General features: G+C 46.8%; 1 protein-coding gene across 3 annotated transcripts in view; it reads left to right on the top strand.

The window, feature by feature from the left end:
- LOC309623295 (putative palmitoyltransferase ZDHHC11B) overlaps window positions 1-15,792 on the top strand; it is a 37,860-nt gene that overhangs the window by 8,885 nt on the left and 13,183 nt on the right. For all 3 annotated transcript variants that reach the window (XM_082380054.1, XM_082380055.1, XM_082380056.1), the window contains 6 exons: window positions 129-253; window positions 1,088-1,243; window positions 3,452-3,564; window positions 4,457-4,491; window positions 7,532-7,622; window positions 11,166-11,200. In XM_082380054.1, the coding sequence (XP_082236180.1) occupies window positions 129-253; window positions 1,088-1,243; window positions 3,452-3,564; window positions 4,457-4,491; window positions 7,532-7,622; window positions 11,166-11,200 (555 nt within the window). The remainder of the gene's footprint in view (window positions 1-128; window positions 254-1,087; window positions 1,244-3,451; window positions 3,565-4,456; window positions 4,492-7,531; window positions 7,623-11,165; window positions 11,201-15,792) is intronic.

Genomic DNA, 15,792 nt, shown 5'->3' with positions numbered 1-15,792 from the left:
GCGGCCGGGGCACGCCCTCGGCAGGGACGAGCCCGGGTCCCCCACGCTGCCCGGGGCCTCGGCACGCGTGCCGGCTGGCTCCCCGGCCCCGGGCTGTGCAGCCGCCCTGAGCAGGCTCTGCCCCGCAGGTACTTCTTCACCACAGTGGCCTCCGCTTCGGCCGGACTGCTGTACACGATCGTCATCCTGCTGTACACCCTCATCCAGTACTTCATCAACCCCGCCAGCCTGCGCACCGACCCACACTACAGGAGTATGCGCTCCCCGCGCCCGGGCCTGGGCCTCCCCTCGCGCCACCTTCCCTCTGGGGGGCCACGTAGGGCAGCCCGGGGTCGAGCACCTGTCCAGACTGAGTTGTGGGGTGAAGACGCCTGAGCTGGAATTCGGTCTTCACTGGCCAGCACACGACCCTTCTCTGTTTTTCTTCACTTAATTGTTGGAGGCCACGTGGCTGTGGTGTCAGGTTCCCCTTGGGTCACAGAGGACTGTATCCTGGAAATGCCCCAGGTGGTGGCTCTGACCTTCCAGCTCTAGTTAGAGTGGGGAGGGCCCAGCGGGGCAGCGCAGTGGACGCCGGGGTCAGGCTCTGTGACCTGGGCACCTAGTTACCGTCTCCCAGCCTTACCCTCCAGATCCGTGAAGTGGGTCATGATACCCACCGCAGTCAGAAGGGGCTGCAAGGGTACTTAGGTCAGGCAGAGCACACCTGGGCGAGGAGGAAGGGCTCACCTGGGCAGGGAAGAGCTCACCTGGGCAGGGAAGAGCTCACCTGGGCAGGGAGGAGCTCACCTGGGCAAGGAGGAAGGGCTCACCTGGGCGAGGAGGAAGGGCTCACCTGGGCAGGGAGGAGCTCACCTGGGCAGGGAGGTGCTCACCTGGGCAGGGAGGAGCTCACCTGGGCAGGGAAGAGCTCACCTGGGCAGGGAAGAGCTCATCTGGGCAGGGAAGAGCTCACCTGGGCAGGGAGTCGCTCCCTCAGGCTGGTGTTCCCTCCCCCAGTGCCAAGCTCTGTCCCCAGGTACTCACCTGATGAGGGGTGCTGCCTTGTCAGCAGGAGCTGGGTGCATGTGTCTCCGCCTCTCCACAGGTATCTCCGATCAGAACACGTGGCTGCTGTTCCTTCCGCTCTTCCCTGTGAGGACGAGCACCCCGGTCTTCCTGGGCATCGGGGTGCTGGTGCTGCTGCTTGAGCTCATCAGCCTCCTGCTGCTTGGTCACCTGCTCTTCTTCCACATCTACTTGAGTACGTGCCCCCTGGGCTGCCCTGTGTTGGCCAGCCTTTGCCCCTATGTTCACGTGGGTCCCCGGGCAGGCAGGCTCCGCCAGAAACAAGCTCAAAGCACAAAGGACAAGTCACGGGAAGAGAAGAAACACCCCATGAGGGGCAGAAAGGCTGAGTTCTATTCCAAGACCTGCAGAAAACATAAAGGAGGTTCAGAAAGTGGTCAGTTAAGGTGTTCAGAGATAGAAAGGAATAGAATCTATGAGGCACGAACAGGACGCTGTGGAAAAGAACAGGGAGATTTAGAAAAGCAACAACCAGAAATCCTACCAATGAAGAGCATTGAACTCAGCGATGGGGTCTCCACTAACCAAACTCGCTTGAGGGAGAACCGGTGGTTTGCTCGTGTCCACACGGCAGCTGCCCGGGGCAGGCTCCATCTGCCTTTAAAATGAGGGGAGAAGGCCCATCCCTCACCCTGTGAAGACTTTGTTTGGAAGTCACAACCGTCACCAACCTCTGCGGCCCCGAAGGGAAGGCGAGGGGCCTGTGGTGGCCGTGCCGGGTGCTCCAGCGCCCACCATCCCCCGCTGAGCCAGAGACGAGCGCAGAACCCGCCCTGGAAGCCCCGGACGGCTCCGCCAGCTCCTGCGTACACGGCGGGGCCAGCAGGGCCCTGGGCTCGGGGCCGGGGTGCGTGTCGGGGGCCGTCTGCGCCTGTCCAGGCGGAGCGCGCCCAAGCGCTGCTCTCTGCGCTTCTGTAGCTGATAGGGGCGCGGTGAGTCCGCAGGAGTGAGGAGGGGCCTGGAGAAGTCAAGCCCCCAGGACTCGGTGGCCGGCTGGACGTGTAAGGACAGGAGCGTCCGGGGGTAGTGGTGCCACCGTCACCGAGGGCGAGGACACACAGGAGGCCTGTACAGGGGGAGATGTGCTGGATTCAGGACCGCGTGGGTTTATTTTAGGGTCTTTGAACCTCCAAGAATGGATTTCCAGGAAAGCATTGGGATTTAGCTATTGTTAGTTACAGTAAAAGTACCCTAGAACGTATCTACTTAACATCCTCGCGACCCCTCAGCTTCTGCGGGGTCAGACTCAGCGCAGTGGCGAGTCAGAATTCAGTCCAGGCTCAGCGCAGTGGCGAGCGCTCAGCATGCGATCGGAGTGAAACCCTCGGGTCGGAGGCTCAAGGAAGAGCCGGGCACGGCAAATGGGAGAGAAAGCACCATGCAAGATGCCGAGGAAGAAGAGGACCCTCCAGCGGCCCGAGCTGGCGGGCGGACACAGGCGGACCCTCCTCAGTGCGGCCGGGCTCCGGCCACAGCTCCCAGGCCGCGAGGCGTGTGAGGCTCTGCATCTGTGTCCCCTCCTCTGCTTTATCACTGCGGTCCGATTAGCACACCTCACGCGAGGTGCACTCAGAAGGGGGTGAGCGCCGGATGCACGCAGGGGCGGCTCACAGTCTGAATTTGGTGGGGTTTGTGCAAACCCGCACCGAAGAATGAATATTTTCATGAGATATAAACAGGGTCAAGTTTACATCCTCAAACTGTGACACAGGTTCTGAGGGAATGTGTGCAGTTAATCAAGAAAGATAAGGCAAATGAAGCAAAAGCCCTTGTAGGAACCCCCAGGGAAGGGGACGGGGAAGGGGTTCTGAGCCTCGGGCCCCCCGCAGGGAGCAGCCGAGTGGGCCTTGAGCTGTGAGGGCGGGCGGCCCTCCGTCTGCTCCCCAAGCGGCAAACAGGCTTCTGTGGGGGGCCCTTTTCGCTTTTCAGAAATGATGGTCAACCCTCTGTTCTCACGTTTGTTAGTTTTCAGGGAAGGTTCGGCCCCTCCGCGAAGGCACACGACTGAAACGGGCACAGGACGTGCTTTCGTTAATAGTGCTTTTCTATTGACAAACATGTTTGAGAGTTTCTTCTAACAACCTGGGGTCTTTCCGCCACGTGTGAGAGCTGGTGTCTCACCTTAATTAAAACGGAGCTGGGCTCAGCCCTCCCCCGTCCACCTTGGCTTTACGGGCCTGTGAGGGACACAGGGCCACGGCTCCCCTGCCCGGGACAGGGCTGGTGGGCCCAGCAGGTGCGGGGAGCTGCTGGCCGCGGCCCGAGGCCAGCCGGGCTTGGAGTGGCCTGGGAACCAACCCCCGACGCCCCGGACCATGGAGGGCGGGCCGCTGTGCAGCTGATGGAGGGCGACTCTGCCCTTTGCCTCCTTCCTCCTTTCTAGGGGCCAAGAAGCTGAGCACATATGATTACATAACGCGAAACTACCAGCAGCAGAGCTCGAAGGCCCCGGCAGTGAAGAGAGATGTGACCTCAGAAAGAGAAGAGTTGTCACAGGTACCGGACGTCTCTCTGCTTCACCATCCAGGTTCATGCGGGCTGGGGCAAGACCCAAGGTCACCTTGCAGCTAGGAACACTTAGCCACCATCCTTCGCTTCTGTGTTGGCATGTGTGTGTGGTTGTATGCGTACGTGAGTATGTTTGGCACGTAGCGTGCGTGTGTGTGTGGTTTCATGTCCGAGCTCACTCTCCACAAGATCAAGCCCGCAGGGCTGACTCCTTTCAGGCCCACCCATTTCTGCAGCTGCTCCTCGTCAAAGTTAACATTTACTCTTCAAAGGTCACCATTAAGAAAATGAAAATATAAGCCACAGACACAAATAATTATTTGCAAATCATATACTTGTACCCAGAAAATGTATAGAACTCTCAAAACTCAATTATAAGAAAATCGACCCAACTTTTTAAATGGGCAAAAGATTTGAACACACTGCACCAAAGGGGATCTATGGGTGGCAGATAGGCACATGAAAAGATGGTCAACATAATTCATCGTTAAGGAAACACAAAACCACAATGAGACATCACACATGCCCATTAGAGTGGCCGTAATCAAAGAGACCAGCCCCAAGTGTTGGCGAGGATGTAGATGGCGGGCTCACACGTTGCTGGTGGGGATGTGAAACTACATCACTTTGCAAAGAGGTTTGGCATTTTCTTAAAAAGTGAAATATATACGTCTCAGTGACCCAGTCACCCCACTCCCTGTCTCTTGCCAAAGAGAAGTGGGAACGTGCACACATGTGTGAGGGTGTGGGGAAGGGTGCCCCCTCCCTTCTGTGAGGTCCCTTCCCAGGACCCAGGAGCCTCTGAGGTACCACTGCTCCAAATCAACTGAAAGTGTCAACAACTTGCTTTCATTTTATGACTTTCCTTTGTCTCCCACAGCAGCTGGATAACCACCTGAGATCATCCGTGCAGGGGTAAGTGGTCGTCTGCCTAGAGCAGCTATATTCTCCTCTTAACTGGCTTGCTTTAGAAAGTCTTTCTTAGCCCAAAGAACAGCCTCCATATTCTTTGCTAATATTTTCGTAATTTTTACTTGCTTTCTTTACGTTTGGTTTTTAAACCATCTTCTATTTATTTTTGTATTTACTGAAATAGGAGCCAAGGTTATTTGATTACAGCGTAACTGTTGGTTGCCACCTCATTAATTAAATGGTCCACTTTTCCTCATCAAATCGAAAGGCCCTTTTCCTGATACCCCGAGCTTCCGTAGACGCTGGGCTTGTCTGCTTCTGGACACCAGTCTGTCCCTCTGCTGAGTGTACCAAGGACACTGTGCTGTTTTAACGATAGGACTTCATTTAGCTACCTTTAAATATCTAGTAGGTGAATGCCCCTCTTAAGATTTTTGTTTTTCATTACTTTTGACAATTCTTTCCTGTATTTATTTTTCCATATAAACTTGAAGATCATTTTGTGCAGTTCCAAGAAACCTGGAGTTTGATCTGGAGTTACGTTAGGTGTGCACTTTACGTGGGAGGGACAAAGGCTGCCTCCCCACCTTCACAGCTCAGCGTCTGTGTGGGGAACAAACCAGGAAGCCAGTCTCCGGGTGGGGAGGTGGGGAATCGAGGGGCTGGAAGTGCCGGGCACACCCTAGTGGGCTCCTTCTTCCCGGAAACCTACAGGGGAAGCTCCAGTGTTCCTGGCAGGGAAGACTGGCCCAGGGGTCCTGGAGGGCTTCACGTCTCCCTTGCCACAGCTCAACTGGCAGAGAGACTCAGAAAAGGAGAGGTGCACCATTAGTCAATTCCCCAAAAGCTGAGAATTGCTACAGATTTTTGCTTAGTTTAATAATCAGGGCATTTAGTGTGAAAGAGCATTCCTTTTCAAATAGCCCACTATTTTTTTTCTTCTAAATTTATTAGAAACCTGATTGGCACTAGTATTGTGAAAATCTAAGTCATTTTGAATTTCACTTTCAAGTGTCTATGGTCCTTTAAATAAAATCTAAGGATATTTTTTCCTTTATCGCTTTCTGGCAAGAATGGTAGAAACCTAACTGGAATCAGCATGGTAAGCTTAACTCTAAAACCAAGCCTAAACAAGACAAAAACCTAGTTTTTTTCAGATTGCCTAATCAATGCATATTCATTATAGAACATTTGGAAACTGCAAAACTTCCCAGTGTAAATACAAACATCCCTTCTTGCCCCCCTCCACCAAGTGCCACTGCTGGCATTTTGATTAGTATCTTTTAGGTCTTCCTTTTAAATATTTTTTGTGTGCATTATATACATGATGGGTTTTTTTTTTTTTTTTTTTTTTTTAAATTTATCTATGGCTGTGTTGGGTCTTCGTTTCTGTGCGAGGGCTTTCTCTAGTTGCGGCAAGCGGGGGCCACTCTTCATCGCGGTGCGCGGGCCTCTCACTATCGCGGCCTCTCTTGTTGCGGAGCACAGGCTCCAGATGCGCAGGCTCAGTAGTTGTGGCTCACGGGCCCAGTTGCTCCGCGGCATGTGGGATCTTCCCAAACCAGGGCTCGAACCCGTGTCCCCTGCATTGGCAGGCAGATTCTCAACCACTGCGCCAACAGGGAAGCCCATGATGGGTTTTTTTCTAAAATTATAATCATATTGTAGAACTCTTTAGAAGTCTTTTTTAAAAACTCCATATATTGTGAACATTGTTAACAGAAAAAATAATGATTTTTGTGAATATAAATCATTCCATCTTTGGAATGTACCGTATTCCTCATTTTTGGAATACTATTCTTGATTTTCAATCTAGTCTTTACTTTTGCATCCCTTTATTGAAAAGGTTGATTGTGTGAGAAGTGTGATACAACAAAATACAAGTTTACAAGCCCTCCAGACCCAATGGGCAATAAAACACCAATGGCCTTTTCTTGCTGCAGAAATGTTCCTGGGGCGACCTGGGAGTCAACCTAACAGTTGATGAGTAGACACAGCCCGATTTGGGGGAAAGTTTGCTGGAGTAGGTCCTAGAAACCTGGGAATATGTTTAAATCACAGGACACTGAAGTGTCTCACAGGCGTGTTTTGGTGGAAAACACTGTGGGACTTTGTAAAGTGTGTCTCTGGTAGCGGTTATCAGACCAGTTTACTGGGAGTGTTTCTTCTGTTCTGGCCTGTTTGCCTGCCGTGGAACAGTAAACAGAATGGATTATGTCGATAGAAATTGACCAGCTAGGATGAAAATACAAGTGGGGGGAGGACCACACACAGGCAGACACTTCCTGTCTGATTTTAGAGGCGTGGCCTGTGCCAGTTCCCATTGCTACACAGCAAATCCCCACAGACTTAGTGACAAAGACGACGCGTGAACTCTCGGTTCCCGCGGGCACATGCCTGCGGGCACGTCGGGCTCTGCCGGGCACTTCACACAGAGCCGTCAGGGCTCCTGGGGCGGCGTCCTCGGCAGACGGTGGGTCTGGAGTGTTGGCAGAGCCCGTCCCGTCCTCACGCTCCATCTCTAAGTCGGTAGCGGAGGGCCAAGTCCTCCTCGTGCTTCAAACCTCCCTGACTTCCCTCTTCCACGTTCCTCGGTTTGTGGAGGTCCGTGTGATGACACTGACCTACCTGGGCATCAAAGACAAGCCCCCCCGTATTCGTTTCCTGGAGCCTCTGCGGGAAAGTGCCACAAAGTGGCAATGTTGTGGCCCCGGGGCACGTCACTGTGCGCTTGTAAGGAGCCCCTGCGCCGCTGCTGCTCGCAAACTGGCAAGTGCAGTTGTCCGGGGGGGCTCAGTGGGGCGAAGCCCGTCTTCCTGGCGTCCCACTGGCAAGCAGTCATGGTCCTTTACATGCACAGCCCCTGCGGGCTGTTTCACATTGAGCGTTCAAACGGCCTCCCAGGGCTGCTGCTCTAAGGGGGAAATGGCAGCATTGGGGCTGGTGTGAGGCTTTGCAGCCTTACCAGCCCCGCATGCGCTCCTGCCCCCAGCCAGCTCCCTCCTCGCTGACCTCAGTCTTCCCTCCCCCCGCCCCATCCTAGCAGAAAGAAGCTGAAGGAGTTCCTGCCAACTTCCATGCACCTGAGGCTGTGCTCCACCGCCGTAAAACCAGAGGACACCTCGCCATCGAAGGTAAGCCCACGGCCACCAGCGTGAGACTCACCACGGGGGTCAGAGCCAAAGGTGGGTCTGAGGCCCTCCAAGAATGAGGGCAGAGCAGTATTTGGAATTGCTTGTTTGATGAATGGGAGCATTTATGTGGTTCCCAGGATGCCCCTCACATGGGAACAAAGGTAGGTGGGGAATAGAAGAGAAAGTGAGGGACAGAACTGTTCTTAACTGTGGGGCTTGTATTGTGTGTGTGTGTGTGAGTGTGTGTGTGTGATGCATGTGTGTTCTGTGTGTGATGTGTGTTTGTGATGTGTGTGTGTGATGTGTGAGTATGATGTGTGATGTGTGAGTGTGCTATATCATTTCCATAACTTCACAGGATCAAGCCTGCAGGGCTGACTCATTGTAGGCCCTCCCAGAGGTCAGATGCTCTGGGGGTTTCTGGTGGGCTCCTTGTGAGCAGGCATTGCTACTGTGCCAATTTCTGAAGGTTGCTGGTGACTTTATTTTCTCTGTGGAGGAGCTTCATCTCACCACAAACCCTGAAGGGCATCAGAGAAGGGGGACCCTTGTAATAATTTAGAAATAGCAAGAGGGTCAGCACCCACCTTTAGCAGCAGTGAAGTTGTCAGCAGTCTTTTTCCTTGCTTGCACTTGCGCTAGCAACTTCTACTAGAAGTTCGGAAGCACATTTCATGGAAACTATCATCCTGCCCACCCCCCCAGAGTCAACCACCAAAGGTGACCTTTACTGCAAGCCAGGAGCAGGCATCCATGGGTTTTTCTTTGCTGTCATTAAAGCCAGGGTGACCCTATGTTCCAGTTTGCCTGAGACAGTCCCATTTGATACCTGCTGCCAGTCTTGACCATGTGGTCACCACTCTGACTTGTCATTGATCATATGTTAAATCTCACTAAGAGTCTCCTGGACACATTATTATATCCATTTGGTGGCCAACAGGAGAGAATGGGGCCAAGCTCAACTCCTAAGAGCAGGCAGGTCTTCTGAGACTCTGAGATTTGAAACCTTTCTCTCTCCTGCACTGGAGGACACATTACCTTTGGCATTTAAGAACATGAAACACCAAATTACCAATGCACAGGTGACTTTCTAATGCAAAAATATAACATTATGGGTTTGGGTCTCTTAAACTTTTCTATACTTAATTGTAAGTGTTCTAAGGTTGAAATATGCTTTATTACTTGAGAAAGGGATTTACCATTCTACTTAGTTGGTACAAATTACCAAAACCGATTCAAGAAGAAATGGAACATTCAAATGGTCATATAACAAGTAAAGACACTGAACTAGTCATTTTAAATTCTCCACAAAGAAAATCCTAGACCCTAATGGCCTCATTGGTGAATTCTAACTGTTATTTTAAGGGGAAAAAATCCCAAATCAATTATGCACAAACTTTCAGAAAATAGAGGAGGAAGAAATACTTCCCAACTCATTTCTGTGAGGCTAGTACATAATACTAAAGCCAGATAATGTCATCAAAAAAGAGTATCATAAGCCAATATCACTCATGAATACAGAGGCAAATATCATTAACAAAATATTAGCAAACCAAATGCAGTCACATATATACAGAACTATCCACTGTGACTAAGTGAGGTTTATTCCAGGAATGCAAGGTTGGTTTAACATCTGAAAACGTATTAATGTAGTAAACATATTAATAAAATAAAATACAATAAACATACAAGCACATCAATCAATCAGAAAAAGTATTTGCCAGTAACACATCTAGTTATGATAAAACAGTTTCACAACCTAGGGGGGAAAACACCCTAAATCTGGTAAAGAACACTGGTGAAACTTACAGCTAATTCATACTTAATTCATACTGAATGCTTTCCCCTTAAGATTGGGACCAAGGCAAGAATGTCCATTCCAAACTTCTATTTGACATTTTACTAAAGTTCCAACCAGTGCAGTAAAGCCAGAAATATAAGTTAAAGGCATATAGATTTGAAAATGAAATGGTGTTTATTTGCAGGAAACATGATCCTAACAAATCTGTAGAAATAATAAGATAGCTTAGCAAGGTGGTAGGATATAAAATCAATGTTAAAAACTGAATTACATTTCTGTATACTAGCAGTGAAAATTCTGAAAATGGTATTAAGAAAACTATTCCATTCACAGTAGAATCAAAAAATAATAAAATAATGAAACAAGCACAAAAATCTGTATATGTGAAGCTACAAACTATTGCTGAGAGAAATTAGACACACTCCAAATAAATGGAAAGATTTACAATATTTATGGATTGGAACACTCAATATTGTCATGATAGAAAATTTCCCCCAAATTGGTCTACAAACTTACATGATCCCCATTGAATTCCCAGCAAGATTTTTTCTTTAAGGAAATAGCAAGCTGTATGTGGAAATTCGGAGGACTTAGAGTGGCCAAAATCATTTAGAAAAAGGAGAACCAAATCGGAGGATTTAGACAATCTGACTTCAAATTTCACTACAAAGCTACTGTATGGTTGCCAGCATAAGGATAGACATAGAGATCAATGAAGCAGAATAGAAACTCCAGAAATAAAACCTTTACAATTATGGTAAATGGATTTTAAACAAATGTGCCAAGGCAATTCAATGGGGAGAAATGTATTTTCAGTAAACGATACTGGAACAATTGGATACCCACAAGGAAAAAAAAAAAATTAACTTAATGTCCTACTTCACAGCATACAAAAAAATAACTCAGAATCAATCTTGGACCTAAATTTCAGGGCTAAACTACAACACTTTAGGAAGAAAACAGAATAAAATCTTTGTGATCTTGAGTTAGGCAAAGTTTTCTTTAATATGACACCAAAGCACTATTAAAGAAAAATATGAAAAATTGGACTTCATCAAAATTTAAAATATTTGCCCTTCAGAGGTCACCACTACAAAAATAAAGATATAAGCGACAGACTGGAATAAATACTTCCAAACCATATACTTGTATCCAGAATATATAAAGAATTTTCAAAACTCAATTATAAGAAAAATGACCCAGTTTTTTAAATGGGCAAAAGACTTGAACAAACCGCCCCAAAAAAGATATATGGGTGGCAAATATGCACATGAAAAGATGGTCAACACCATTAGGCATTAAGGGAATGAAAATTAAAACTAAAATAAGACCCCACTACACATGAATCAGAATGGCTAAAATTAAAAAGGCTAACAATACCAAGTGTTGGTGAACCTGTAGAGGAGTTGGATGTCTTAATACATGGAAAGGAAAATGAAAATTTAAAGTGACACCACTTTGGAAAGTAGTTTGGCAGTTTCTTTAAAGCTTAAATATATTCTTATCATTTGACCCAGCAATCCCATTCCTGACTAGGAGAAATGAAGCCACCTCTGTACATGTAACGTGGGTTGGGAGGAAAGATACTATCCCACCAGTGAGATCCTTTCCCAGGCCTCAGAAGCCCGTGAGACACCATTGCTTGAAATCAACTATAACAGACTTGAATTTTCTGAACAAATAACCTCAACATCGACAATTTCTTCCTTTACAATTTTATTGATTTTTATTTATTCTCACAGCAACCAGTTGCCAGCCTGAGTTCATCTGTACAGAGGTAGGTTAGATGCTTACTAGAGTTGTTGTATCTATCTGAAAAATAGCTATATTCTCTTCTTAACTTAAATTACTTTGAAAAATAATTCATCTGTGATGGAATATTTTTAAATAATGTGTACCACAATGAAAACTAAAATTGTTTCACTTAAGATTACTAACAATTATAGCCATTCATGTATCTCATTTTTGCTTATCTTACTTGCAAAAACTACAATAATTCTCCTCGCCCTTCTTTACAACTAACATCTGAACTAATACACAAAAATAAGACAAGTCTCTTTATTTTCCGTGCCAGTTGGAGGACATGGGCTCCGTTGAGCCTGAATGTCCTTTTGACAGCCTCTACTAACATTAGGTTTCAATTAAGCTCCCGAAAGTCAGGCTGACTCATGTTGAGTCGGTGTTGAGTCAGTTAGATGCTAAGGTAAGTGACACTCTGCCCCAGGAGCACTGCACACACGCACATGACCTTTTCACCTTCGAAATCACAAAAACAGAACATGGCCCATTATAAAGGTCATCATCCAGGGTAAGAACACATTTTAAGAGTACACTCTGTCTCCGTGATGAAATTGTATGCAGCCATGAAAAGTCATCTTCTCACAGACAGTGGAGAAACAGGGAATTTACTTGCAATGTTATGGTGGGTGTTTTCATTTACTAGGGCTGCCACAGCAAAGTACCACAAAACAAGCGGCTTAAAAATTAGAAACATGTCTCACTGTTCTGGAGGCTGGAAGTCTGAAATCAAGTGTTGGCAGGGTGGATTGGGATCTGAGGGTGGTGGGATCTGTTCCAGGCCTGGCTCCTTGGCTTGTAGATGGTGATCTTCTGCCTGTGTCTCTTCACATCGTCTTCCCTCTATGCCTGTCTCTGTGCACAAATTTCCCTTTTTACAAGGCCACCACGGGTATTGGATTAGTACCCACCCTAATCCAAAATTTTTAATTTAATTTTATTTATTTATTTTTGGCTGCGTTGGGTCTTCATTGCTGCACACTGGCTTTCTCTAGTTGCAGTGAGCAGGGGGCTACTCTTCATTGCTGTGCGCGGGCTTCTCACTGTGCTGGCTTCTCTTGTTGTGAAGCACGGGCTCTAGGTGCGCAGGCTTCAGTAGTTGTGGCACTTGGGCTTCAGTAGTTGTGGCTCACAGGACAGAGCACAGGCTCAGTAGTTGTGGCGCACGGGCTTAGTTGCTCCGCGGCAGGTGGGATCTTCCCAAACCAGGGCTCGAACCCGTGTCCCTTGCATTGGCAGGCGGATTCTTAACCACTGTGCCACCAGGGAAGCCCCCATGACCTCACTTTAAGTTGATGGCTTCTGAAACACCCTGTCTCCAAATAAGGCCACGTTCTGACGTCCTGGGAATTACAGCGCCAACGCAGCCATCCCTCAGTCTCCGTGGGGGATTTGTCCCAGGGGCCCCTGCGTTCACCAAAATCCGTGGATGATCAAGTGCCATAGGTAGCCATCCACATCTGTGGGCTCTGGATCCGAGGGTTCAACAAACCACAGATAGAAATTTCAGTCCAAGTTTGGGTGAATTCTCGGATGTGAGACCCATAAATCTGGAGGGCCAACTGTATATTGGAAAAAATGCATGTATAAGTGAACCCGCACTGTTCAAAGCCATGTTGTTCAAGGGTCAACTGTTCATCTTTTTTAAAGGGACACAATTTAACCCACAACAGTGTGCCTTCTGGCCCTCCAAAATCCATGCTCTTCTGTCACCACATCACGACTTCCCCCAGTTCAAGCATCAGCTCTAAGTCCCAAATCTCACCACCTAAATCATCCAAATCAGTGATGGCTGAGACTCAGGGTATGACTGATTCATCCTGGACAAAATTCCACTCCATCTGTGAACCTGTGAAACCAGACAAGTTATTTGCTTCCAAAATACATTGACGGGACAGGCATAGATAGGCTAGACATACCCATTCCAGAAGGAAGAAATCAGAAGGAAAAAAGGGTCACCAGTCCCGAGCAAATCTGAAACCCAGCAGGGCAAATTCCTTAGATTTCAAGTGTTGAGAAAAATCCCCTTTGGCTTGGTCATCTGTGCTATCGTCAGGCCCACCAGGTGACGGCCCACCACGCCCTGCTCCATGCCAGGAAGCTGGGCTTGTTATCCATTTAAAGTTGAGAATTGGTTGAGATGAATACCTCACTGCTTCTTCATTATTATATCTGTTAACACATACATGCTCTTGCATCAATATAGAGACCATGGAAAACCCCCAGCACCACCTCAAGGCTGATAACCTGAGCAGCCGCCACCTTTGCTTTCTATCCATACACAAAAGCTTACAGGAAAAAGATCGAATCACGCCATACCCGTCAGTCTGCAGCTCCCTATTTTATACCCCCAATGGTGTATCGTGGATGGCTTTTGTGATACTGCACGTAGACGTGATTCCTTCTCGTCAGGAAAGTCATCCTCTTCCGTGGATAGACCGTGAGTCTGTCAGCTATCCCCCGGCAGACCCTGAGGTTATGGCCAGCTTTGGCTTTTACGGACAGTTTACCAGAAGCGTCTTTGTGCCATTATTGTTAGGTACAGTTGGTTTTATTTCTGTAGGACATCCATAGGGCAAAGGGCTTGGCTGTGCACTTTAAATCTTCAAAGATCTTCACGATTACTTTCCCCAAAGTTAGAGTAATTCACACTTCCATCAATTTCCTCAAAGTTTTCAATACAAGATACTAACAGTATATTTAGTTTCATCCAAATAAAACAAGTAATTGTTTCTATGTGCACTCCTCTTAATACCAGTGGGAATGTACATCATTTCATCTGTTTTGACCATTATATAGTTTCTCTTGTGTGCATTGTATTAGATTTTCACATATTTTCCCCATTTTTATACTGGGGTATTTGTATATTTCTTAGCAATTTTAAGAGCTCTTTGCCTACTGAAGATATTGATTAATTCTTTGTTCTATGTGTTTCAAATATATTTCATCCAGTCTGTCATTTAAAAAAATTTCTTTATTGTGTCTTTTGCAATGTAGAGGTCACAGATTTTTCTGAAGCTGAATTTGTCAAGATTTTCTTTTGTCTTGCTTTTAAAAGCCTTCCTTACTCTCAGTTTCTACAAATATCCTCCAATAGTCTTTCTAATATTTTCGTACTTTTTATTTGCTTTCTTTACGTTTTGATTCTCAGGCCATCTTGATGTTTGGATACAGTGAGACAGGTAACAAAGTCATTTTATCCCAACGATGTAACTACTGGTTGCCACCTCATTTATTAAGTAGTCCACCTTCCCCGTGGAAGTGAGACGCTCTCTCTTTAGTGTCTGGACCCATCTGCACTCATCCTGGATGCCTGCTTCTGCCTCATTTATCTCTTTCTACTGCAGCATCCCTTTACTCCCTGTTAGACAAATTCCTATCAAGATGTTTTCATTTTTCAAAAATTTTGACAATTCTTACACATTTATTTTTCCAGATAAACTTTGAAATGATTTTGTCCAGTTCCAAGACACCTGGGTTTGGGGTTGGTGTTGCCTTCAATATGGCTTCACTTGGGAGGGACCATTGCTTCTTTCCCAGCATCACTGCTCCATGTGGAAGCACAGGGAAGCCTAGATTCATCTCTCCTCCGTGGAAAAGGGGCCAGAAGTGCAGCCCCCGCTCTTCTGGAGGGCTGTGCTGGGAGCTGGGGACGGGGAGCGCTGGGGCTGTGCCCCTGTGGGTCACTCTCTCTCCATCCTGCATCCAGCAGGGCAGAGAGGTTCCCTGGACCGGGAAAGGGGAGCTTAGAAGAAATGCACCACTAGGCAGTTTCTCAGATGCTGAGAGTCACTTAGATTTTTGCTTAGTCTAACAATCAGCCAGTAAATACAATTTAGTGTAAAAAGATCATTCTCTTTCAAACAACCCAATAAGTTTTCTTCTAAATTGACTTCCTGAGAAATCTGACCGGCAAGACTATCATGTGAATCCAAGTCATTATGAATTTCACTTCACAGCATCATCTAACCATGACCCTTTAAGTAAAATCTGAGAACGTTTCTCTTTTATCCTTTTCTGGTAAGAATGATAGAAACTTAACTGGAACCAGGATGGTAAACTTTCACCTCAAAAAAATTTTTTTTCAGATTTCCAAATCAATGCACATTTATTATAGAAAATTTGGAAATACAAAATTCCCAGTATAAAAACAAAAGACACTCAGAGTCCCCCACCCGCCAATAACTACTGCTGGAATTTTGATTTGTATCTTTTAAGTCTTCCCTTCTAATAATTTTTCTGTGCATTGTATACATAATGTTTTATTTTATAAAATAATGATCATATACAATTCCTTAGGAGCCTCATTGATTGTGAAGTTCATTCTGTTAAAAGAAAAAAATCAAGACTTTTTCTTCTACCTTGGGCATGTATCATATTCATCTTTACCATATTCTTTTTCTTTTCCAATCCAGCCTCTACTCCTCCAATTGGAAAAGGAGCTAGCATTATTTAATGAAAGGGTTAATGATGGGTAAAATGTGATACAAGTACGATGTAAGTTACAAATCCTCTAGATGAGATGGGAAATAAATTACCAGTAGTCTTTTTTGTGGCAGAAAATGTTTCCAG

The sequence above is a fragment of the Balaenoptera borealis genome (assembly GCF_965194805.1).
Source record: "Balaenoptera borealis genome assembly, chromosome: 2".
NCBI lineage: Eukaryota > Metazoa > Chordata > Mammalia > Artiodactyla > Balaenopteridae > Balaenoptera > Balaenoptera borealis.
The sequence above is the reverse complement of the archived record's forward strand: the minus strand, read 5'-3'. Positions and strand labels throughout refer to the sequence as shown.